This window comes from Nomascus leucogenys, chromosome 14 (genome assembly GCF_006542625.1).
Source record: "Nomascus leucogenys isolate Asia chromosome 14, Asia_NLE_v1, whole genome shotgun sequence".
Classification (NCBI taxonomy): Eukaryota; Metazoa; Chordata; class Mammalia; order Primates; family Hylobatidae; genus Nomascus; species Nomascus leucogenys.
The window spans coordinates 419,306-444,221 of NC_044394.1; the positions used below are offsets into that span (position 1 = coordinate 419,306).

Here is a 24,916-nt window from a genome sequence, read left to right on the forward strand (position 1 = left end):
CTGATTCCAAGTGCTCTGGGAAGAGCTGTGGTGTACATGTAAACAGCATTTTCCTTGACTTCTTGCCCGATCTATCTAATGAGGCTCAGAGCCTCAGTTGGCACTGTTTTATACCCAGTGGGAGAAAAAGGAAATATTATTTTGCTGAGCCCAGGTGCCCTGAAGAGATCCTCCGATGTGGCACAGGATGGAACTTTACAGATGGGGTCAGGATTAAGGAAATAGCCCTGGGGAGGAAGGGAGGAAGGCCTGAACGAGGAGAGATGAAATAGGAAGGGATAAATTTAGGCATGGAGTTTTCATTTCCGTCTCTTGGGGCTGCTAAGATCTGCACAGCAAGCATTTTTCTTGCTACAGTTTAAGAAAAACCAATGCCTGTTTGTTTAGTATGATACAGTAATTCACACGGTACACAGTGCACACCAGGTGGTGCTGAATATAAACTGACTACACACTTAAATTGACCCCCATGGCAAATTGTAACCCTGCTTGAGCTTACATTTTCATTTGTTCCCCCAATTTAAATTTTAATTCTCACATCCAGCATGATACTGCATCTGAAACTGACATGTATGGCACTGGAATTGAGTCCTTCAACACAATTTGAGTGACATGGGAGTAGGTAGTGGCTTGTTGTTTTTGTTTGTTTGTTTTTGAGGCAGAGTCTCACTCCGTTGCCCAGGCTGGAGTGCAGTGGGGCGATCTCTCGGCTTCTTGCAACCTCTACGTCTAGGTTCAGGCGATTCTCCTGCCTCAGCCTCCCGAGCAGCTGGGATTACAGGCCTGTGCCACCACGCTTGGCTAATTTTTGTATTTTTAGTAGACATAGGGTTTCACCATGTTGGCCAGTCTGGTCTCCAGCTCCTGACCTCACGTGATCCGCCAGCCTGGCCTCCCAAAGTGCTGGAATTATAAGCATGAGCCACTGCGCCTGGCCTGTTTTTGTTTTTTTTGGTTGTTGTTTTTTGTTTTTAATGCAGTTAAAAAAATTGTTTGTGACTGCACCCCAAAGTCTATGAGTTGTCTTTTTTTTTTTTTTTTTTTTTTTTTGAGACGGAGTTTCACTGTCATTGCCCAGGCTGGAGTGCGACGGCGTGATCTCGGCTCACCGCAATCTCCGCCTCCCGGGTTCAAGCGATTCTCCTGCCTCAGCCTCCCGAGTAGCTGGGATTACAGGCATGTTCCACCATGCCCAGCTAATTTTTTGTATTTTTAGCAGAGACGGAGTTTCCCCATGTTGGTCAGGCTGGTCTCAAACTCCCAACCTCAGGTGATCCGCCCACCTCAGCCTCCCAAAGTGCTGGGATTACAGGCATGAGCCACCATGCCCAGCCCCCAAAGTCTATGAGTTCTCTTTATGAGAGTTTGTCAAATGTCCCTTCCTTAAAAGGATTATAGCATGTACCCTACATAACTGCTGTATCCGTGAATATTAGTAGCTCTTCTTAAACTCAACCTCTACTTACTCTGATTTCAGTCTTCTGTTTATTATCTTCAGATTAAAAAAACAAAATTTTATCCACAAACAAAACTTATGATCTTGGATATAACTGAATGTAACCTGCTGGCTGTTCTATTACTACTTCCATTTATCTCTACTCTGTCCTGTCTCTAGGGAACTGCCTAACTGACTGAACTGTATTAAGCATGTACTGTTTGCCAGGCACTGTTCTAGTCACTGAGGATGCTGCTGCAAATGAATCAGAGTCCTTGACTTCGAAGAACAGTTTATCAGGGAAGACAAGTCGAACAATAGAATGTGCTATGCATTACAATAGAAACAATGTGGCATAGTGGTAGTGAGTGCGGAGACCGATGCCAGACTGCCTGGGTTTGCCACCCATATAATCTTGAATGTGTTACTCAACTTTCTTGTGCCTCAAATTCTGCACCTGCGAAACAGGAATAATAGTAGCACCCACCTTGCAGGAGTGTTCTATGGATTGAATGAATGGATATGTGCAAAGCCTAGACATCTTAAACATTCATTGGATCATAGGTGGGTTACAACAAGGTTTACATTAGGGAAACGTAACCTGGCAGAATGGGAGGGCAGTGGTGGTCAAGAAACAAGGCTAACGTTTGAGTTTCTGGATGATTAGATGGTGGTGTGATTTACTGAGATTTGGGACAAAGGATGAAGAGAAGGTTTGAGGTTTGGTCATGAATTCACTTTTGAATCTGTTGACTTGAGCTTTCTGAGGACCTTTTAATTACTACTACTCCTTACTGTCTGCTACTATCAACTCATTGCCAGGCACTGCAAGAAGTGCTGTACGTGGGTTATCTCATTTAATCCTCACAACAACCCCTCTGTAAAACAGGACCATCATTATTATCTGAGGCTCAGAGAGGTAATTAACTTGCCCCAATGCTGGCCAGGCACGGTGGCTCACACCTGTAATCACAGCACTTTGGGAGGCTGAGGCGAGCAGATCACCTGAGGTCAGGAGTTTGAGACCAGCGTGGCCAACAGGGCGAAACCCCGTCTCTACTAAAAATACAAAAATTAGATGGGCGTGGAGCGGCAGGTGCTGGAGGCAGAGGTTGCAGTGAGCCAAGATCGCGCAATTGCACTCCAGCCTGGGCAAATGAGTGAGACTCCGTCTCAAAAATAAATAAATAAACAAACAAACAAACAAACTTGCCCAATGCTATACATCGTAGTTTGTGATGGAGCAAGGCTTTGAACTCAAGTTCAACTTCTGATTTTCATTTAACTGGATATGTTCAGTAAACCAGTAAACAATCGTGTGAATGGGTATTGCATTTGGGAAGGAGGTCTGGGCTGGTGATTTGTATTTTGGCAGTCAGCAAAGGGTGCTAGCTGAAATCATGGGAATAGAAGAGATAGCCCCAAGGGAGTCTGTGAGTGCTGAGAGAAGACTGCTGCCGGGTGCGGTGGCTCATGCCTGTAATCCCAGCATTTGGGGAGGCGGAGGAGGGTGGATCACCTGAGGTCAGGAGTTCCAGACCAGCCTGGCCAACACAGTGGAACCCTGTCTCTACTAAAAATACAAAAAGTAGCTGGGTGTGGTGGAGCACACCTGTATTACCAGCTACTCAGGAGGCTGAGGCAGGAGAATCACTTGAACCTGGGAGGTGGAGGTTGCAGTGAGGCGAGATTGTGCCACTGCACTCCAGCCTAGGTGACAGAGCAAGACTTTGTTTTAAAAAAAAAAAAAAAAAAAAAAAAAAAAGAACTACCTGAGACTGGGCAATTTATAAAGTAAAGAGGTTTAATTGGCTCACAGTTCCACATGGCTGGGGAGGCCTCAGGAAACTTAGAATTATGGCGAAGGCAAAGCAAGCGCCTCCTTCACAAGGTGGCAGGAGAGAGAGAGAAGGGAAGTGCCACACTTTTAAACCATCAGATGTCCTGAGAACTCACTACCTATCACGAGAACAGCATGGGGGAACCACCCCCATTATCCAATCACCTCCCACCAGCTTCCTCCCTGGACACATAGGGATTCCAATTTGAGATGAGATTTGGGTGGAGACACAGAGCCAAACTATCCATAGGCTAGGTGCATTAAATGCATTTTCAACCTAATGGACGTATTGGGATCTAACCCCTTTGTAAGTTGAGGAGCATCTGTAGTCAACATTTTAATGATGGACAGAAGAGAAGAAATTCTTAAATGAGACTACAGAGGAGCAGCTATTAATAGACTAGCAGGAGGAAAAGCAAAGGAGTGGGAGGGTTTGGAGACAAGGGAGTGATCCACAGGGTCAAATGCTGCAGAAAGGACAAGAAAGAAAGGGCTGAAACACATGAAATGGGTTTAACCATCACAAGCTTGCTGGTGCCATTGAAGAGGAAAGGTGCAGTGAGGTGGTACAGGTAGCCACCAGACTTTCTTAGTCCATTTGGGATGCTATAACAAAATACCACAACCTGGGTGGCTTATAAGCAACTGAAATTTTTTTCTCACAATTCTGGAAGCTGAAATTCCAAGATCATGGTACCACCATGGTCAGGTTCTGTCGTGGGCCCTCTTCTGGGTTGCAGACTGCCAGCTTCTCATTTTTTCCTCACATGGCATGGCAGAAGGGGTAAAGGAGCTCTCTTGGGCCTCATTTATGAATGGCACTAATCCCATTCCTGAGGCCTCTGCCTTCATGACCTAATCACACCCAAAGGTCCTGCCTCTTTTTTTTTTTTTTTTTTTTGAGACAGGGTCTTGTTCTGTCACCCAGGCTGGCACCTGACCTAAAAAACAAACAAAAACAAACGACAACAACAACAACAAAAAACCTTTCATTCTAAGGGAAGAAATTGATATTTGCAATATCATGTGACAAACCCAAAAATGTGCAAGGATGCGTCAGGTAAAATGATGGCACAAAGAAGGTGATCAGTGTGTAGCAGGTGGAGGGCCAGGGTCCAGGGTGGTGTTGTGGAGCTGCTGAAACTGGGGCTGTGAGCTGAAAGACGAGTAGGGGCTCGTATCTGTAACCCCGGCTGCTCAGGAGGCTGAGGCAGGAGTGAGACCCTGTCTCTGAAAAAAAGATGAGTAGGTGTTGCTTACTGCTGGAGTGGAAGAGCTTTCCATGCCTGGAGCAACGAAGATGGTGAAATGCAGGAATCAAGGGTCTTCCAAGTACCGGAAGCAGTAGCAGATGAAGTTGGAGAAGCAGGTCAGAGTATAGACCACCTTGTGGTGTTTGAATCTTAGAGTGGAGATGATGGGGAGCCATCGCCTCTAAGGTTGGAGGCGTTTTGTTTGTTTGTTTGTTTGTTTTTTGAGACCCAGGCACGTGCCACCATGCCTAGCTAATTTTTGTATTTTCAGTAGAGACAGGGTTTCTCCACATCACCCAGGCTGGTCTCAAGCTCTTGAGCTCAAGCAATCTACCAGCCTTGGCCCCCCAAAGTGCTGAGGTGTGAGCCACTGCACCTGGCCAGTTGGAGGCTTTCGAGCAGAGATGAGACACAACTAGATTTACATTTAGAAAGTTGACTGATGGCCGGGCGTGGTGGCTCGTGCCTGTAATCCCTGCACTTGGAGAGGCTGAGGCGGGCGGATTGCCTGAGCTCAGGAGTTCGAGACCAGCCTGGGCAACATGGTGAAACCCCATCTCCACTAAAATACAAAAAAAAAAAAAAAAAACCAAAACAGCTGGGCATGGCGGCGTGCACCTGTAGTCCCAGCTACTCAAGAGGCTGAGGCAGGACAATTGTTTGAACCTGGAAGGCAGAGGTTGCAGTGAGCCAAGATCGTGCCACTGCACTCCAGCCTAGGCAACAGAGTGAGACTCCGTCTCAAAAAAAAAAAAAAAGAAAGAAAGAAAGGTGACTGAGGCAGCAAGATAGATGGAGGATGGGGTCAAGGGGCCCACACTGGAGGCTGGGAGGCTGGGAAGCAGTGAGAAGATCTGTAGCAACTGCAGCTTCGTTTCTATATTAGCTCGCTAGGGCTATCATAACAAAAATACCACAGACTAGATGCTTAAACAAATGAGATTTTTATTTTCTGGAGGCTATGAGTTTACGATCTGGGTGTTGGCAGGTTTGGTTTCTCTGGAGGCCTCTGTCTTTGGCTTGTAAATGGCCACCTTCTTACCATGTCCTCACGTGCTTTTTCTCTATGCAAGTGCATCTCTGGTTCCTCTTTGTGTATCCAAATTTCCTCGTATAGGTACCATACGCCAGTATGATAGGATTATGGCCCAACCTAACAGCCTTGTTTTAACTCAATCATCATCTTCAAAGGCACGATCTCCCAATACAGTCACATTCTGAGGTTCCAGGAATTCGGCCTCAACATATGAGTTTGGAGATGACAGGAACACAATTCAGCCCATAACATTTTCTTCTTTTTTGAGATGGAGTCTCACTCTGTCACCCAAGCTGGAGTGCAATGGCATGGTCTCGGCTCACTGCACCCTCTGCCTCCTGGGTTCCAGAAATTCTCTCGCTTCAGCCTCTCAAGTAGCTGGGAGAACAAGCACCTGCCACCATACCCGGCTAATTTTTTGTATTTTTAGTAGAGATGGGTTTCACTATGTTGGCCAGGCTGGTCTGGAACTCCTGATCCACCTCCCTCGGCCTCCCAAAGTGGTGGGATTACAGGCGTGAGCCACTGTGCCCGAAGCCCATAACATTTTCTATTAGTAACAGGTATGGAATGGGGTCTGGACACCACTGGCTCGTAAGATTAGGTCATCTCCCATTCCATCATTAGGAAATAGCCAACTCCTGTAATCCATCAAAATTATCTGTAAAATGGGCTTTGTGACCTGTTAAGAAAGACTACTTTTACCTCTGGATCCCAAGACATAGCAGAGAATCTGATACAGATCACACTGGGGCTCACTGCATTAATAAAGGGTGAATGAAGGAATTCATTATCTGTAGTGGTAACGCACACTGAACTGTGGCTTGTCCTCAGACTCTAGAAAAAAGAGAGTTGTAGAGTAAGACTTGCCTGGTGTATGACAGGGCCAGGAGCTCTCACCCCTGTGATTCAAAGGCATTTAATACTTTCTTTTTGAGACAAGGTGTCACTCCATTGCCCAGGCTGGAGTGCAGTGGTGCAACCACGTCTCACTGCAGCCTCGACTTCCTGGGCTCAAGTGATCCTCTTAGCCTCATGAGTAGCTGGGACTACAGGGATGCACCACCACATCCAGCTAATTTTTTGTATTTTTTGCGGAGGCAGGATTTCGCTATGTTGCCCAGGCTGGTCTCAAACTCCTGGGCTCAAGCAATCTGCCTGCCTCGGCCTCCCAAAAAGCTGGGATTACAGGTGTGAGCCACCATGGCTGGCCCAAGTATTTTCATTTCAAGACCAAATTGTAGTTGTAACATTTTTGTCTCCCAAAGGTCAGGAGCTCCCGGAGAATCAGGTTTTATACATCTGTCTTTGTGTTCCCAGCCAGTAACCCAGGTCCTGGTACAGAGCACATGCACCATTATAGTTTGTGGAATGAATGAGATAATTAGATTAAGAACCTGTGATGGGCAGGAGCTGTAATTTTGCAATCCAGTTGTGTGTTTGTGGTTCATGATGTGTGCAGTTTTTTTTTTTTAGACGGAGTCTCACTCTGTCATCCAGGCTGCACCAATGGTGCAATCTCGGCTCACTGCAAGCTCCACCTCCCAGGTTCATGCCATTCTCCTGCCTCAGCCTCTGGAGTAGCTGGAACTACAGGCGCCCGCCACCATGCCCGGCTAATTTTTTGTATTTTTAGTAGAGACGGGGTTTCACCGTGTTAGCCAGGATTGTCTTGATCTCCTGACCTCGTGATCCGTCTGCCTCGGCCTCCCAAAGTGCAGGGATTGCAGGTGTGAGCCACTGTGCCCGGTCTTTTTTTTTTTTTTTTTTTTGGTGGTAGTTAACAGTGGAGAGCCCTCAATAAATGCTTCATTGGGAAAACTGTAACCAACAGCTAAGAACTGCCTAATCTCACTGCTAACTCTGTAAATTGATTTTCTTCTTTCTTGTTTCAGTGGAGAAGATCCTTTCTCCTATCAAAGGCCAGAGGTTTCAAATATGCCCTGGAGCCTAACCTGTTACCTTTTTTTTTTTTTTTTTTTTTTGAGACACAGTCTCACTCACTCTGTTGCCCAGGCTGGAATGCAGTGGCGCGACCTCGGCTCACTGCAGCCTACGTCTCTTGACAGTCCACTGGTTAAAGCGATTCTCTTGCCTCAGCCTCCCGAGTAGCTGAGATCACAGGCGCCCGCCACCACACCTGGCTAACTTTTGTGTTTTTAGAAGAGACGGGGTTTCCTCATGTTGGCCAGGCTGGTCTCGAACCCTAACCTCAAATGACCCACCTCTGCCTCCCAAAGTGCTGGGATTCCAGGCGTGAGTCACCGCGCCAGGACCCAACCCGTTACCTTTTTAAGATTTTAAGTCATTATCCCCTTCTTTTATTTTCCGCCTCTCTACTGGAATATCCCCAACATTAAACATTCTCTCATTTCCTATGTTTGGGTTTTTTTTTTTTTTTTTTGGTTTTTTTTTTTTTTCCTTTTTGTGGAGAATGGGGTCTTGTTATGTTGCCCAGGCAGGTCTTAAACTCCTGGGCTCAAGCTATCTCCCTGCCTCTGCCTCCCTAAAGTACTGGGATTATGGCACGAGCTAGGATGTCTAGCTCTAATTTCCTATCTTAAAAAAGGCTCCAGCCCCACGCGGTGGCTCACGCCTGTAATCCCAGCACTTTGGGAACTTTGGGAGGTCGAGGCAGGTGGATCACCTGAGGTCAGGAGTTTGAGATCAGCCTGGCCAACATGGTGAAAATCTGTCTCTACTAAAAGTACAAAAATTAGCTGGGCGTGTGCCTGTAATCCCAGCTACTCAGGAGGCTGAGGCAGGAGAAACTTGAACCCGGGAGGCAGAGGTTGCAGTGAGCCAAGATCACACCACTGCACTCCAGCCTGAGCGATAGAACGAGACTCCATCTCAAAAAAAAAAAAAAAGCTTCATATCCCATACCTCCTTTCAGTTCTCACCCTATTTTGCTGCTTTCCTTCTTAAAAAGAGGTGTCCACGACCGGGCGCGGTGGCTCACGCCTGTAATCCCAGCACTTTGGGAGGCTGAGGTGGGTGGATTACTTGAGCTCAGGAGTTCAAGACCAGCCTGGGCAACTTGGCGAAACCCGTCTCTACCAAAAATACAAAAACTTAGCCGGGCGTGGTGGCATTCGCCTGTAGACCCAGCTACTGGGGAGGTTGAGGCGAGAGGGTCGCCTGAGCCCGGGAGGTTGAGGCTGCAGTGAGCTGAGATCGTGCCATTGCACTCCAGCCTGGGGGACAGAGCCAGACCCAGTCCACCCAAAAATAAAAGTGTTGGGCTTGTTGTTATCAATGTGTAGTGCCTGACATTGTATCAACTCATTTAATCTTCACAACAGCATCGTGGCTGGGGGCCTGGGGAGGACTATTGTAAACCCCATTTTACAGAAAAGGAAACAAAGGCACAGAGCGGCAGAGCTGGGATTACGAACCCAGGCAATCTGGCTTTAGAGACCATACCCTTAACTGTGCTAGAGCATTATCCCAATATATGTTGATATATTTGTGACTTTATTTCTTCAGCGATTATCTCCCCTCGCCAATGCACAGGTCTGCGGGAGCATGGACTGTCTGAAAGGTTCTGAGTCTAGCTTTAAGCACAGTGCCTGGCACATACCATTTGTTGAATAAATGGATCTATCTATGTGTGTGTGTGTGTGTGTGTGTGTGTGTGTGTGTGTGTATATATATATTTTTCTTGAGATGGCGTTTTGCTCTTGTTGCCCAGACTGGAGTGCAATGGCGCGATCTCGGCTCACCGCAACCTCCGCCTCCCGGGTTCAAGCGATTCTCCTGCCTCAGCCTCCTGAGTAGTTGGGACTACAGGCATGCGCCACCACGCCAAGCTAACTTTGTATTTTTAGTAGAGACGTGGTTTCTCCATGTTGGTCAGGCTGATCTCGAACTCCCGACCTCAGGTGATCCGCCCGTTTCGGCCTCCCAAAGTGCTGGGATTACAGGCGTGAACCACCTCACCTGGCCTACTGGATCAATATCTTTTTTAAAAATTCCACACTGGGAGGCATTTGGTGTAGGACTGAATCCCCATATTTTAGAAGCCGCCATGTCTCTTCTTGCCTCGATTTCCCATCCTGTTAATCAGGAGACTCAGGGCGGGAGGACAAAGCCAGGTAGGTGCAAGACGCGCGAGCGCAGCGACTACGAAAATGGAGTCGGAAGCCGTAATCTTCAGTTTCCTCCGCTGCATGAGGCACCACGTGCACCACGTGGACTAAAGGAGACACTGTCTTCTCCATTTTGAAGCGGTGTCCAGGCTTCAAGACCTAGGCTCCAATTTCTCACCGTGAAGAAGCTCGGGAAAACCGGGAGAGGTTTTCTAGAGGCGCGGGCAGAGGTTACCCGTCCCCGCGGCCTCTAGACAGGGGCGGAGTCCGTACCCGGCCTCCGCGGGCCCCGCCCCCGGACGGCGGAAGCCGAGCTCGCCCTCTCCGCCCGGGCCTGGGCGTGTCCCGCGGGCGCACGGCATGCTGGGAAGGCGTCCGCGCGGCGGCCATTTTGTCTTGTCGGCTCCTGTGTGTAGGAGGATTTTCGGCCTGAGAGCGGGCCGAGGAGATTGGCGACGGCGTCGCCCCTGTTTTCGTTGGCGGGTGCCTGGGCTGGTGGGAACAGCCGCCCGAAGGAAGCACCATGATTTCGGCCGCGCAGTTGTTGGACGAGTTAATGGGCCGGGACCGAAACCTAGCCCCGGACGAGAAGCGCAGCAACGTGCGGTGGGACCACGAGAGCGTAAGTCCCGCGGGCCTTGGGCCTGAGCCCGGGCTCCGTGGGGGAGGGGAGCGGGCGCGGGCTGTGGCCCTCCTGGCCGCGGGGCGATGTGGGGCCAGGGCCGCACCTGGGGTCGAGCGTCTGACCCGGTGCCCGTGGAGCCAGGAGGAAGGATGGCCCAGGAGGGAGGATGGGGTACGGACCTGGGGATGGGGGTGATTTGGTTTTGTTGTTCCAGTATCAAGGGGGTCCAGGAGAGCCCTTGGCAGAATTGAAAAGCACCTTGATGAGGCGGGGAAACGCGGGAAAGGATAGCAGCATCTTATTAAATCTAGCGGCTCCGAGGTTTCACCTCATTATGAAATAGGGAGAAGGGCACATTCTTCTGTAGTTTGGGTTGAACGTCGTATTTAGACTAAAATTTCTGACCAGGATTCATGGTGAAAGTCGTGGCGGTATTTTATTTAAGTAATTACAACATGACGCTTATATGGGGAAATAGAAATGTAAAAGAAGTAGTTTACTTGTTAGGGTTTACCGTGATGATTTACAAGCATTGTTCGTTAACAGTATTCTAAGAAGTCCCTTATAGAGGCAGCTGTCAAGGTTTTTTCTTCCACATTAAACTCATTTGATGCTCTTAGCCCTGGGAGTAAAGGTAAATATTATAACCCTAGTTTCACTGGTGAGACTTAAAAAGGCTCACCCAAAGTCTTGGCAACTGAGGAAACTAATCTTTGTAGTTCTGTTAGTTTTCCACAATCCTATGAAACTGGTTCTCTGCACATGCTGTAGCATTTCAAGTGTTTTGATCTAGTTTTGAACATGTAGTGTAATGTTTACTTTAGGTCTTACCTGGAGAATAGATACAGAATTTTACTTTGCGGTTATAATCTAACATGCTAATTTTAAAACAATTGCTAATCAAAATCGGAAGGAATAGTTCAGGTAATGCATGCTTCTTTAGAAAACTGTTTTCTTACTCTTTTTAAACGTAGGCTTTGGTTAAGGTAAAATTTCTTTTTTGCAGTGTAGGAAAGCAAGTTGGTGCTAGATGACTCCTTTTAGGACCTTAAGAAAGAGTAAGTTTGGCTCAAGTTGTGTTGGGGTGCTACCTGATTCCAAAGTAGTATGAAACATTCTTAGAGTAGAATTTATTGTTTTTAAGAGGTGGCTTTTTTGTTTTTAACATTAGGCTCCCCACCCCCCCGACCATTTGTCACAATAGGAGACTTAAGGAACTGCTTATCTTGACCATCTTTCTTTTGTAGGCATCTTTGTTACAGCGAAGTAACTTTTTTTTGTTTTTAACTACCTAACTCTGTAACTTTTCAGTCTAAACTTTGCAAAGGTGTTAGGAATAACGCTCAAAATCCTAAGTAAGGTAAAAAACCAAAACATTATGGCGATTCGGCTTATGTTCAATAGGTTATTTGTATATTTTGAATTCAAGAGAAAAATGCCTTCCATTGCACTGCTTATCAGTTGGAGCAGCCTTGTATCTCTGCACCCTTGGCTTTGAACACGTTTTAGAGAAACTTCTCTTTCCTGGGGTAATTTGTTGCCACATTGCATTGTATGTGATGGGTTTATGACTGCAATGATGAGGCCTTCAGAATAGCAATTTAGGTTTTATGTCATCTCAGCCATAATCTGCTTTGCTTTCAGTTTTAGTACTTTTCACTATTTTTAACTTTCAGTGTTTATTACTAAAGTATTTAATGCCTTAATGACAGATTGCACTTCATTCTATATTGAAGGATTTCAAGTCAGTTACTGGCATTTCCGATTGATAACTGCAGGGAAAATGTTTTTAGTGTTGAGCAAAACAAAGCACATGGTCTCATCTAAATAGGTGGAATTATTGTGTAATAAAGCTGGGGAAGCTCTTGATATCGTTTCCGGGTCATCTGCATATTCTTGTACTGTTGGCTGTTAGTGCTAAACCTGCAGGGATGGGCAAACCCATTATATGCTGAAAAGGATTCACCATCACTATAGCCTGATATTTTAACATATTTTTGCATTCCTGTTCTATCTGGAAATTTTTCTTGGCCATACTTGCATTAAATGGAAGAAGTCATTTCAGCTGGATGGGACCTTGTTTTTTTTTTTTTTTTTTTTTTTTGGAATAGAGGTAAATACCAAAATAAGGAAAGGAAGCAACCATTAATTAAAACGACAGTTGGCCGTGGCATCTGTAGATATTTAACAGTCAAAATGGTAACTTTACCTTAGTATTAAAAGTAGTCCCTAGATAGCTGTATTTGACCTGTGGGATTTGTTTTAAATGCAGATTTCTGTACTTCAACTGCCCTTTCCCAGAGAGTCTGATTCTGTCCGTCTTGGGGAAGGGTCCCAGTATCTGCGTTTTTTAAAATGGCTCCTCTTATGCATTCTTGTTTTTTTTTTTTTTTTTTTGAGACAGCGTCTTGCTCTGTCGCCCAGGCTGGAGTGCAATGGCGTGATCTCGGCCCATTGCAACCTCCACCTCCCGGGTTCAAGCGATTCTCCTGCCTCAGCTTCCCGAGTAGCTGGGACTACAGGCGCCCTCCACCATGCCCAGCTAATTTTTATATTTTTAATAGAGATGGGGTTTCACCATGTTGGCCAGGATGGTCTCGATCTCTTGACCCCGTGATCCGCCCGCCTCGGCCTCCCAAAGTGCTGGGATTACAGGCGTGAGCCACCGCGCCCAGCGGGCTCCTCTTACGCATTCTAAAGTTTGTGACCTACTGTTTCCTGACCCATCCTGATTAGTCCTGGGCTTTTAATTGTGCATATCTGCACAATTAAATCTTAATTGGTAGTAATTTGGTAGTAGATTCTAATACTGTACTTTTTTCTCCTTTTCATGATGAGTAATAAGTGAGCAAGCAGCACTTGCGAAGCTCAGTTTCAAGTGAAGGATGCATCTGTGATGCAAAATCATCAACCATTTATTTGTAATGGTGTGTATGTAACCTTCAACGTATTTTACTAGGGCTAGTGCTTTTACAGGCATTTCCAACTTTGTAGCTTGCTCTACCTCTGGATCTGAGAAACTTTGCAGCTAAAGTCAAGTCGGCTTTAATACTGTTTCATGGATTCGTTGGTACACCTTCCCACTGTGTTTATTTGTATTTTGCAATTGTTTGAGATTATTGCTTTGGTTTTTTGCACTAAGCAATTGCTTGGTTAATCCTAAACAACCACAGTGATGAGGAAAGCATGTGATTGTAACTAACTGCCTAGGGTGAGTACCTTTCAGTGAGGGTTTGATTTCAGTGTTTGCCAGAGAAGGCACTAGTAGCCATATTATTAGAAGATTGTAGTAAATTGTAAAGTCTGATCTGGAGCTTTTGTTATTTTTTATGTAGCAAGACAGAAATTTTGTAGTTCCAAATTGAGGTTTTTATATTCTAGATCTCAACCTGAAAATGAAATTACTTAATTGTTAACACTGATTCTAATATCTGAAATGAGTTTTCTTCTATTTATCAAACTCAAGCCTACCCTTCCTTCTGTGAAGGTTTAACGTGAAAGTTTAATAATTTATGAAGGAAATTGAACTAAATGTTATTTTCTAAAATCTTTGGAATGTTAGCAGATACTGTCATTGAGACTGAAAAGTTGTTTAGAAAAGGAAAAACAGCTAAAGCTTCTGTCCACATTTTTTACTTGTAAACTTTTTGCTTTAAAAATGTTCAGAATTTGGGAGCGAAAATTGAAAGCAAAAAAATAGTAATTATAATGCATGATGATATCTATTAATATGTATTTTACTAGTTTTCATTCAGAGTCACCAAAATGTTCATAGTAACTTACTATGTTACCATGGAGTAAGATAGAAAAGCATTTTCTACTTCGCCCCCCACCCCCCCCCCCCCTTTTTTTTGAGACGGAGTCTTGCTCTGTTGCCCAGGCTAGAGTGCAGTGGCATGATCTTGGCTCACTGCAACCTCCACTTCCCGGCCTCAGTGTCCCGAGTAATTGGGATTGCAGGCGTGCGCCACCACACCCGGCTAATTTTTGTATTTTTAGTAGAGACAGGGTTTGGCCATGTTGGCCAGGCTGGTCTTGAACTCCTGACCTCAAGTGATCTGTCTGCCTCAGTCTCCCAAAGTGCTGAGGTTACAGGCATGAGCCACTGCACCCAGCTGGCATTTCCTACCTTACTCCATAGTAAAATAGTAAGTGTTGGCTTCTCAGAATTGCCAGCAGTCCATGTGTTATGTGTATGTAATTGCTGTTTGCTTTTCTTCCCAAAACATACAGAATTAGAGTGAATAGTATAATATAATGAACTCCCCATGTACTCATACACAATTTGCAATATTAGCACCTGGTCAATATTATTTCCTCTTTATCCCTTCCATTATTTTGAAGCAATTTTGTTATTGTCAACCTTAAAGCCATCATTGTATATCTGTAAAATACAAGGACTTTAAAAAAAAAAAAAAAAGTAGCCGACCGGGCATGATGGCTCACACCTGTAATCTCAACATTGAGAGGCCAAGGCAGGCGGATCACTTGAGGCCGGGAGTTTGAGACTAGCCTGGCCAACATGGTGAAACCCAGTCTCTACTAAAAAATAAAAAAATTAGCTGGGCGTAGTGGTGCATGCCTGTAATCCCAGCTACTCCGGAGGTTGAGGCGGGAGGATCCTTTCAACCCAGGAGGCAGAGGTTGCAGTGAGCCGAGATGGTGCCACCACAGTCCAGCCTGGGCAACAGAGTGACACTCTGTCTCAAAAAAAAAAATTGAATAAAATAACCACAATACCATAATCACACTGAAAATTATACTAAGGTATTTCCTAAATCTTTGGTTGCTTTAGGAAAACGTGTGTGTGTGTGTGTGTGTGTGTGTGTGTGTGTCATTATATATGTTATTAGCCTTGATTTCCTCACAAAAGGAGAAGGTAGCTTAAGTTTGTAAATTTGACTTTTTTGCTAATACAGTTCTTTGTTTTATGAAATATTTTCTCTCTGTTTTTTTTCCCCCGAGATGGAGTCTTGCTCTGTTGCCCAAGTTGGAGTGCAGTGGTGTGATCTCAGCTCACTGCAACCTCCACCTCCTGGGTTCAAGCGATTCTGCCTCCAGAGTAGGTGGAATTACAGGTGCATGCCACCATGCCTGACTAATTTTTGTATTGTTGTAGAGATGGGGTTTCACCATGTTTGCCGGGCTGGTCTTGAACTTTTGACAACAAGTGATCCTCCCTCAGCCTCCCAAAGTGCTGGGATTACAGGCGTGAGCTACTGTGCCCAGCCCTTCTCTTCATTTCTTATAGTAAGTTAGGAAAATTGTTGTATTCATTTATCCAACAAAAATGTATTGCTTGGCTGGGCGCAGTAGCTCACGCCTGTTAATCCTAGCACTTTGCGAGGCTGAGGCGGGTGGATCACCTGAGGTCAGGAGTTCGAGACCAGCCTGGCCAACATGGCAAAACCCTGTCTCTACTACAAATACAAAAATTAGCCAGGTGTGGTGGCGCATGCCTGTAATCCCAGCTACTCGAGAGGCTGAGGAAGGAGAATCGCTTGAACCCGGGAGGTGGAGGTTGCAGTGAGCCGAGATCATGCCACTGCACTCCAGCCTGCGAAACAGGAGCAAGACTCCATTTCAAAAAAAAATATAAAGTGTTGCTCTTAGGTAGATAACAGCAGTATAGTACAGATACAGCACTTGGTTCTAAAGAGCCATCAGGTATTGGTGACAGGAAGGAGTAAATGCACTTTTTTTTCCAATGGGGATTATTCCAATTGAATGTAAATGCATTTCCATAACAGAATATGATAAATGCCACCATTGGGAAAAGTAAAATTGACCCTTGAACAACACGGGTTTGAGTTGAGTGTGTCCACTTATACGTGGAGTTTTTTCAATAAATATATTGGAACATTTTTTGGAGATTTGCAACAATTTGAAAAAACTTGAAGACAAATCACATAGCCTAGAAATATTTTTAAAATTTAAGAAAGGATAAGTACATCACAAATACATAAAATAGATGTATATACTAGTTTATCATTTTCCTACCACAAAATACATACGAATCATAAAAAGTTAAACTTTATGAAAACTTACGCACACAGTACATGGTGCCACTAGCAGTCCAGAGAAAGTAAAGATTGAGTAATAACTGCATAAAATTAACTATAGTACATACTGTAATACTGTAATAATTTTGTAGCCACCTGTTGCTATTACAGTGAGCTCAAGTGTTACCAGGCTCCACTTAAAATGCCCTATGACCTGTGACTGATAATCTCTGCATGAGCAGTTGGTGTCTAAAGTAAATTGCATATCACAGTAAAAAATTATCCCTTGGTTCTTGTGTATTTTCATCAGTTTATTGCAATACCGTATAAACTTTTGTTTTGCTTTTTGTTGTTGTTTTTGAGACAGTTCTGCTCTGTCGCCCAGGCTGGAGTGCAGTGGTGCCGTCTCGGCTCACTGCAACCTCTGCTTCCCAGGTTCAAGCAGTTCTCATACCTCAGCCTCCCAAGTAGCTGGGATTACAGCCGTGTACCACCATGTCTGGCTAAGTTTTGTATTTTTAATAGAGATGGGGTTTTGTCATGTTGGCCAGGCTGGGCTCGAACTCCTGGCCTTAAGTGATCTGCCCACCTTGGCCTCCCAAAGTGCTGGGGTTAGAGGTGTGAGCCACAGCGCCTGGCCTATGTACAATACCATGACCTTTGAATAATGCCCTGAGACCCATACGAAGTGCAGCTAGTGACATTGGAAGTGCTCTGAAGAAGCAGAAAAGTCATGACAATACAAGAAGTTAAATTGCTTGATATGTATGATAGACTGAGATCTGCATGTGGGGTTGCTGGCATTTCAGACAATTCATCTTTTGTATACAGATGACCTAAACTTAGGGTATTGATAAATACAGCACTGTAAATGTGTTTTCACATTTTTTTCTGTAGCTTACTTAACAGTTATTTTTTTCCCTAAACATTCTACAGTGCACATCTCTAGCTTACTTTATTGTAAGAATACAGTATATAGCCAGGCACTGTGGCTTACGTCTGTAATCCCAGCACTTTGGGAGGCTGAGGTAGGCAGATCACTTGAGGTCAGGAGTTGGAGACCAGCCTGGCTAACATGGTGAAACCCTGTCTCTACTAAAAATACAAAAATTAGCCAGGCGTTGTGGCCGGTGCTTGTAATCCCAGCTACTCAGGAGGCTGAGGCAGGAGAATTGCTTGAACCCGGGAGGCGGAGGTTGCAGTGAGCCGAGATCACGCCACCGCACTCCAGCGTGGTTGACAGAGCGAGACTTTGTCTCAAAAAAAAAAAAAAATACAGTATATAATACAAATAATATACAAAATATGTGTTAACCAACTGTTAATGTTATTGTATGGCTTCCAGTCAGTTGTAGGCTTTTGATAGTTAAGTTTTAGGGGAGTTAGGGTCAGTAACTCTCTTAGTTGTTATAAAGGAATACCTGAGGCTGGATAATTTATAAAGAAAAGAGGTTTATTTAGTTCAGTTCCACAGGCTGTACAAGAAGCATTGTAGCTGGTACCTATCTGGTGAGGGTCCCAGACTGCTTCCACTTATGGCAGAAGGGGAGCCAGCATGTGCAAAGATCACGTGGCTAGGAGTGCCAGGCTCTGTTCAACAACCAATTTTCCAGTCAACTAAGAATGGGAATTCACTCCCACAAGAATGTTTTTTTGGGACCAAAGAAACCATATCCAAACCATAGCAGTGCCCGTAGCCCCCCGAGTTCAAAGGTCAACTGTACAGTGTACACAGGAAAGGAGTGCATAACCCAGACTGGGATGGATACTCAGGAAAGGCCTGTCAAAGTGGTCTTTAAATACATTTACCTAAAGGATTGGCAGGAATTGGCCTGAGGGAGAGGAGAGAGAAGACACCTTACCAGCCTGAAGGAAGAGCTGGAGAAAAATCGGTGAATTTGGCAAATTTTAAATAGTATTGTAGTGTGTGTGTTTTTGTTGGGTGGGGGAGTGTAGATAGGTAGGCAAGAACTTGGTTTTAAATAGTTTTTATAGGCCGGGTGCGGTGGCTCACGCCTGTAATCCCAGTACTTTGGGAGGCAGAGAAGGGTGGATCACGAGGTCAGGAGATGAGACCATCCTGGCTAACATGGTGAAACCCTGTCTCTACTAAAAATACAACAACAACAAAAAAATCAGCTGGGCGTGGTGGCAGGCACCTGTAGTCCCAGCTACTCTGGAGGCTGAGGCAGGAGAATGATGTGAACCCGGGAGGCGGAGCTTGCGGTGAGCCGAGATCGCGCCACTGCACTCCAGCCTGGGCGACAGAGTGAGACTCTGTCTCAAAAAAAAAAAAAAGTTTTTATAAGCCTTGTTAAAAGTTTAGACTTTATTACATTGGGAAATAACTGAAGGCTCTAAGCAGAAGAGAGATGTTTACTAACTGGCTGCTATGGAAGATTGATTGAAATTTTACTAGAAGTTTGTGTAGGCAATAGTGAATCATGCCTGCAAAGGTATACGTAATAAAATTAAAGGCATGGAAATGAGTGTGTGGTGGTGGTATAGCTTAAACATAAAACTATATGTTATCAGGGACATAATTTTTGTTATAAATTCTTTTATTAAAAATTATCTCTTTGAGAGTTTATCTTTAACACAATGAATTGAACTCTTAGCTAAAAAGAAAATGTAGCCTGTCATAATCAGAATTAAACTATTAATATTAAGGCAGAAGTGACAAAAGACTACAGCGTGTAAGGTTGGTTTTTTTTTTTTTTTTTTTTTTTTTGAGACAGTCTTGATCTGTTGTCCAGGCTGGAGTGCAGTGGTGCGATCTCAGCTCACTGCTAACCTCTGCTTCCCTGGTTCAAGCGATTCTCATGCCTCAGTCTCCCGAGTAGCTGGAATTACAGGTGTGTGCCACCATGCTTGGCTAATTTTTGTATTTTTAGTAGAGATGGCGTTTCGCCATTTTGGCCAGGCTGGTCTCAAACTCCTGGCTTCAAGTGAATCTGCCTGCCTCGGCCTCCCAAAGTGCTAGGATTGCAGGTGTGAGCCGCTGCGCCCGGCCGCGTGTTCCTTTTTTTTTTTTTTTTTGAGACAGAGTCTCGCTGTCGCCCAGGCTGGGGTGCAGTGGCGTGGTTCACTGCAGGCTCCACCCCCCGGGGTTCACGCCATTCTCCTGCCTCAGCCTCCCGAGTAGCTGGGACTACAGGCGCCCGCCACCACGCCCGGCTAATTTTTTTGTGTGTTTTTAGTAGAGACGGGGTTTCACTGTGTTAGCCAGGATGGTCTCGATTTTCTGACCTCGTGATCTACCCGCCCCGGCCTCCTAAAGTGCTGGGATTACAGGCGTGAGCCACCGCGCCCGGCCTCGTGTTCCTTTTTTTTAACCAATAAAATTTCCAGGTATTCCTGGATTTCAAATTAATCAATATTTGTATATGTATGGCATTTGAGGTATTCCAGTAATATGTCCTGTTTCAGAATACAGTAAGTCTGCATTTAACGTCGTTAACGGGTTCTTGGAAACTGACTTCAGTTGAAATGACATATGACAAAAGTTTTACCATAGATTAGTTAATATAAAGAAGAGTTAGGTTTCTATGGCACATTCTGGTTACAGAAACATAACTAAAAAGACCCAAAACATTTCTGATATCAAACATTGAGATAAATTTGAGGTATACATACATTTAAGAAAGATGAATAAAAGCGAGATAATTACCCAGTTCTTGGTGAATCAGCGAGTGATGGCAGTTGTGGTGGTGAGTTAAGTCAAGGAATAAATGTTTACAACTTGAACGTTGTCAGAAGCACCTCCTACCTCCAGTTCCAACACAATAATAAATATGATAAACTCACCACTTTTGGACTATGCTGTTTATTGTCATGCATTTGTATGATTATCATATGCTTTACAAACTTATATTTTACAATAATTTATATTCATTCCTTTCCAGCCTCCTTATTCCAGTTCAGGGTGGTGGGTGGCCAGAGCTGATCCCGGCTGCCCAGGATGCAAGGCAGGAACTAACCCTGGACAAGATGCCCTCCCGTCACAGGGCGTACTCACACACCCACACACACCCAGACTGGGACTTAAGCATGCCAGTTCACCTACTGTGCACAGGTTTGGGATGTGGAAGGAAACCAGAGTACTGGGAGAAAACCCATACAGATATGGGGAGAACTTGCAGACTCCTACACAGTTAGCCCCAGCTGGGAATCATTTTTTTTTCCCTCATCACATTATTCAAGGACTTACTGTATATAGTAATTAGGATTGGCTATTTAGATTTTTAAAATTTAAGTCCCTGTCAGTTTTACTGTTTCCAACATGAATTCTGTTGCCAGTGTTTAGATAATCGGAAGTAGATATTGAATATAAATACATATTTTATATATATATATGTATTTTTTGGCAGGGGGAGGGGGGACAATGTCTGGCTCTGTTACCCAGGCTGGAGTGTGGTAACACAATCTCAGCTCACTGCAACCTCCACCTCCTGGGCTCAAGCAGTCTCCTCCCACTCCAGCCTCCTGAGTAGCTGGGACTATAGGCCAGCACCACTCCTGGCTAATTTTTTTGTATTGGTGGAGAGGGGGTCTTGCCACATTGCCCAGGCTGGTCTCGAACTCCTGAGCTTAAGCCATCTGCCTACCTCAGCCTCCCAAAGTGCTGAGATTACAGGCGTGAGCCACCGCTTCCAGTCTATTATCTTTATGATAAGCAGTTTAACAAAAATAGTGCAGACAGGCCAGGAGTTCGAGATCAACCATGGTAAAACCCCATCTCTACTAAAAAATTAGCCAGGCATGGTGGCAGTTGCCCATAATCCCAGCTTGGGAGGCTGAGGCATGAGAATTGCTTGAGCCCGGGAGGTAGAGATAGTGAGCCAAGATCGAACCACTGCACTCCAGCCTGGGTGACAGTAAGACTCTGTCTCCAAAAAAAAAAAAAAGTAAGACGTAAAAATAGTGCAGACAGCATTGAAAATATTTGATTAGCTCAAAGGAGAATTGTATTGCTTAATGTTGGATCTCAGTAGATACAGAAAGACAAAAATCATTAAGATGTCCTTAATGAGCCTGGTGCTGTGGCTCATGCCTGTAATCCCAGCACTTTGGGAGGCCAAGGTGGGTGGATCATTTGAGGTCAGAAGTTTGAGACCAGCCTGGCCAACATGGCTTAACGCCATCTACTAAAAATACAAAAATTGGCCAGGCATTGTGATATGCTCCTGTAATCCCAGCCCCTCGGGAGGCTGAGGCAGGAGAATCACTTGAACGTGGGAGGCAGAGGTTGCATTGAGCCAAGATTGCGCCACTGCACTCCAGCCTGGGCAAGAGAGTGAGGCTCTGTCTCAAAAAAAAAAATAAATAAATAAAAACTGTTGATGAGATTGAACACTTGTCACTAGTGTTGCCTTAAATTTATTAAGAGGATAAGTTAGGATTATGTAGGTATTTAGAGAGTTTGCATGGGTATTAATCTGTAATAAGAATTTATATCTTTTGGGGATTACTATTAAATGAAGAATGCTAGTATTCCAAAACTTGAGCAGTTGTCATGATTATATCCAAAAGAAAGATAAGAATTCTCTGGGTTTATTCTTTTTTTGAGAGTCTCTCTCTGTCACCCAAGCTGGAGTATAGTGGTGTGATCTCAGCTAACTGCAACCTCTCCCTCCCGGGTTCAAGCAATTCTCCCACCTCAGCCTCCCAAGTAGCTGGGATTACAGGCACTCACCATTATGCCCGGCCAATTTTTGTATTTTGGTAGAGACAGGGTTTCACCATATTGGCCAGGCTGGTCTTGAACTCCTGACCTCAGGTGATTCACCTGCCTCCGCCTCCCAAAGTGCTGGGATTACAGGTGTGAGCCACCACACCTGGCCTCTCTGGGTTTGTTGTTATCATTATTGATGACTTTATTTGAAGCATCCAAATATGTTCTTCCCGGTTTTTCGGATCCCTTGTTAATATTTTTAGTTAAAATCCTCGGTCTCTGGGGAGAGTTAAAAGAAGCAGTCCAGGTAGCTAGTATATTGCGTAGAGTAACAGATAATTCTGATGTACCATTAAATGGTAAAGCAGGAGAGTTGGAGTGGAAGGAACACTCAGAACTGGATTGGGGAAATGGATTCTAGTCTGGATTCTGTAGATATAGCTGGATGCCGTCAGGGCAGGTCATGTGGTCTCTAATGGGGTGATTGGACTAGATTAGGTAGCTTCTGGTTAGCCCACAGACAGGCATGTGTTATTTGGTATACACAGTGCCTAAAAACATTTAAAATAGTAATGTGCAGCGGACAGGTCTACGGAAACCTACCCCCAAAGTCTGAAGAAGCTGAGAGGCCAAAGAAAGAGGCTGACAAATCCAGTTTCTTGGAAACATGTAATAGGGACCTACGAACAGAAGGCAGGTCTGTGTCTTGGGCAGCTGCTGGTGGCAAGACAAGATGTCATCTCCCCAGACCCAGGGCTATATACCATAGGGAAAGGGTATCTGTGCTTCAGAAGGCATGTGTAGGATAATTACTTATGGGCAGGATTTATGTTAAGTACAAAATCATCAAAATTGTTTTGACCTAAGGGCAGGATTTACAGTAAGTACATGTTCTTAACACAAGGAACAGTAGATAAAATAGAAGTCTTAGAGGCATTCCTGGAATTGGAGTTAATCGGAAGTCAGCCTGGCACTTTAACACCCAAGATGGAGTTGCTTTAGCTTTTACGTAGGCTAACACCTTTTTCTTCCAGTTTAGCAAATGTATACAGTTTAATCTTTACAATCCCACTATAAGAAATTTATTACCTCCTTATTTATTTAATTGAGTCTTGCCCTTTTCACCCAGGCTGAAGTGCAGTGGCATGATCACCACTCACTGCAGCGTCAACCTCCTGAGCTCCAAGGACCCTTCCACCCTGGCCACCCAAGTAGCTGGGACTACAGGTGTGTGACACCATACCTGGTTAATTTTTTTCATTCTTTTTTTTTTAGAGACAAGGTCTCACTAGATTGCCCAGGCTAGGCTCACATGATCCTCCTGCTTTGGCCTCCTGAAGTGCTGGGATTACAGGCATAAGCCACTGGGCCCAGCTTATCTCCTTTTTTAATACTATGAAGAAACCAAGGCGGAATTATGACATCTGGTTCTTTTTTTTTTCTTTTTTAGACAGGTTGCGTTCTGTCGCCCTAGCTGGAGTGCAGCGGTGTGATAACAGCACACTGCCACCTCCACCTCCGAGGCTCAAGCAATCCTCCCATCTCAACCTCCCAAAGTGCTGGGATTACAGGCATGAGCCCTGGTTCTTTAGCAGATAAGCAACGGCGAAGATTCATTGTGCCATGTTGCAGTGTACCTATTTCACATGCTTGAGAGTCAGGAGGGACTGTAGAGATATGTTTATTCGTTTTTGTTTTTGTTTTTAATGGGGAACCTTTCTGAGGATCATAGACATTGTGTCTTGCCTACCTTAAACTTAGGAAACACTTAAATTGGTCATGAGGTCGTTAGAAGTCCTATTGAAAACAATAAAATTAATCTTTAGATAGAACAATCTCAAACCCTAGAATATATTACTGTAAAAATGGGAAATAGAAATGAAATGTTTGTAAGTAAAAATAAAATTCACAGTAAAACTTTCTTTGTTTTTTTTTTTTGAGACGGAGTCTTGCTCTATCACCCGGTGGTGCGATCTCTGCTCACTGCAAGCTCCACCTCCTGGGTTCACACCGTTCTCCTGCCTCAGCCTCCCAAGTAGCTGGGACTACAGGCGGCCGCTACCATGCCTGGCTAATTTTTTGTATTTTTAGTAGAGACGGGGTTTCACCGTGTTAGCCAGGATGATCTCAATCTCCTGAACTCGTGATCCGCCTGCTTCAGCCTTCCAGAGTGCTGGGATTACAGGCGTGAGCCACCGTGCACAGCCAATTCACAGTAATAGTAAGACTTTTCATGTCTGTGAGGATGGCACACAAAATTTAGTTTTTAAATTATTTTATAACCATACAGGTTATGGCTATAAATAATAGCAGATCCTGGCAATAACTTTTACTAAATATAGTTGTGTGAAATTTTCGAGTCTTCAAAACAGGGTTAATGTAATTGAAGGGTTATAGGTCACAGTAAAAGTGGCATAATTGTTGCCACATCCTCCCTCCCCCAAATAAAAGAAACTCTCAAAGCAGTGTTTATAAAAGTTGAGTATTGGCATTGGTATTTTACTGTGATGCATTTAAAGTGAACACAAAGTTGAACAAAATGGATGTTTTAAGAATTAGAAAAACATGGCATCATAAGCACTGGAACTTCAGAAATAATTTTTAAAAACATTAGCTTTAGATAGCATATAGTCTTTTAAAAATAAACTATTTGTGACAACAATGTTTAAGTTACAAAGAATAATCTTTTTTAAAACTTTTTTTTTTTTTTTGGACGGAGTTTCTCTCTTGCTGCCCAGACCAGAGTGCAATGGCCTAATCTTGGCTCACCACAACCTCCGCCTCCCAGGTTCAAGCAGTTCTCCTGCCTCAGCCTCCCGAGTAGTTGGGATTATAGGCATGCGCCACCATGCCTGGCTGATTTTGTATTTTCAGTAGAGACGGGGTTTCTCCATGTTGGTCACACTGGTCTCAAACTCCCGACCTCAGGTGATCCTCCTGCCTTGGCCTCCCAAAGTGCT

General features: G+C 44.5%; 1 protein-coding gene across 6 annotated transcripts in view; it reads left to right on the forward strand.

The window, feature by feature from the left end:
• Positions 1-9,989: 9,989 nt before the first annotated feature.
• Positions 9,990-24,916, forward strand: part of LUC7L3 (LUC7 like 3 pre-mRNA splicing factor) — a 36,635-nt gene continuing 21,708 nt past the window's right edge. For 4 of the 6 annotated variants that reach the window (XR_004033247.1, XM_030826973.1, XM_030826971.1 and 1 more), the window contains exon 1: positions 9,990-10,277. Coding sequence is in view for 4 of the 6 variants with exons in the window: in XM_030826973.1 (XP_030682833.1) it covers positions 10,179-10,277 (99 nt within the window). In the remaining 2 variants the exon portion in view is untranslated. Of the gene's footprint in view, positions 10,278-15,340; positions 15,359-24,916 lie in introns of those variants that run through there. The other 2 variants (XM_030826975.1, XM_030826976.1) reach the window with 2 other exon arrangements.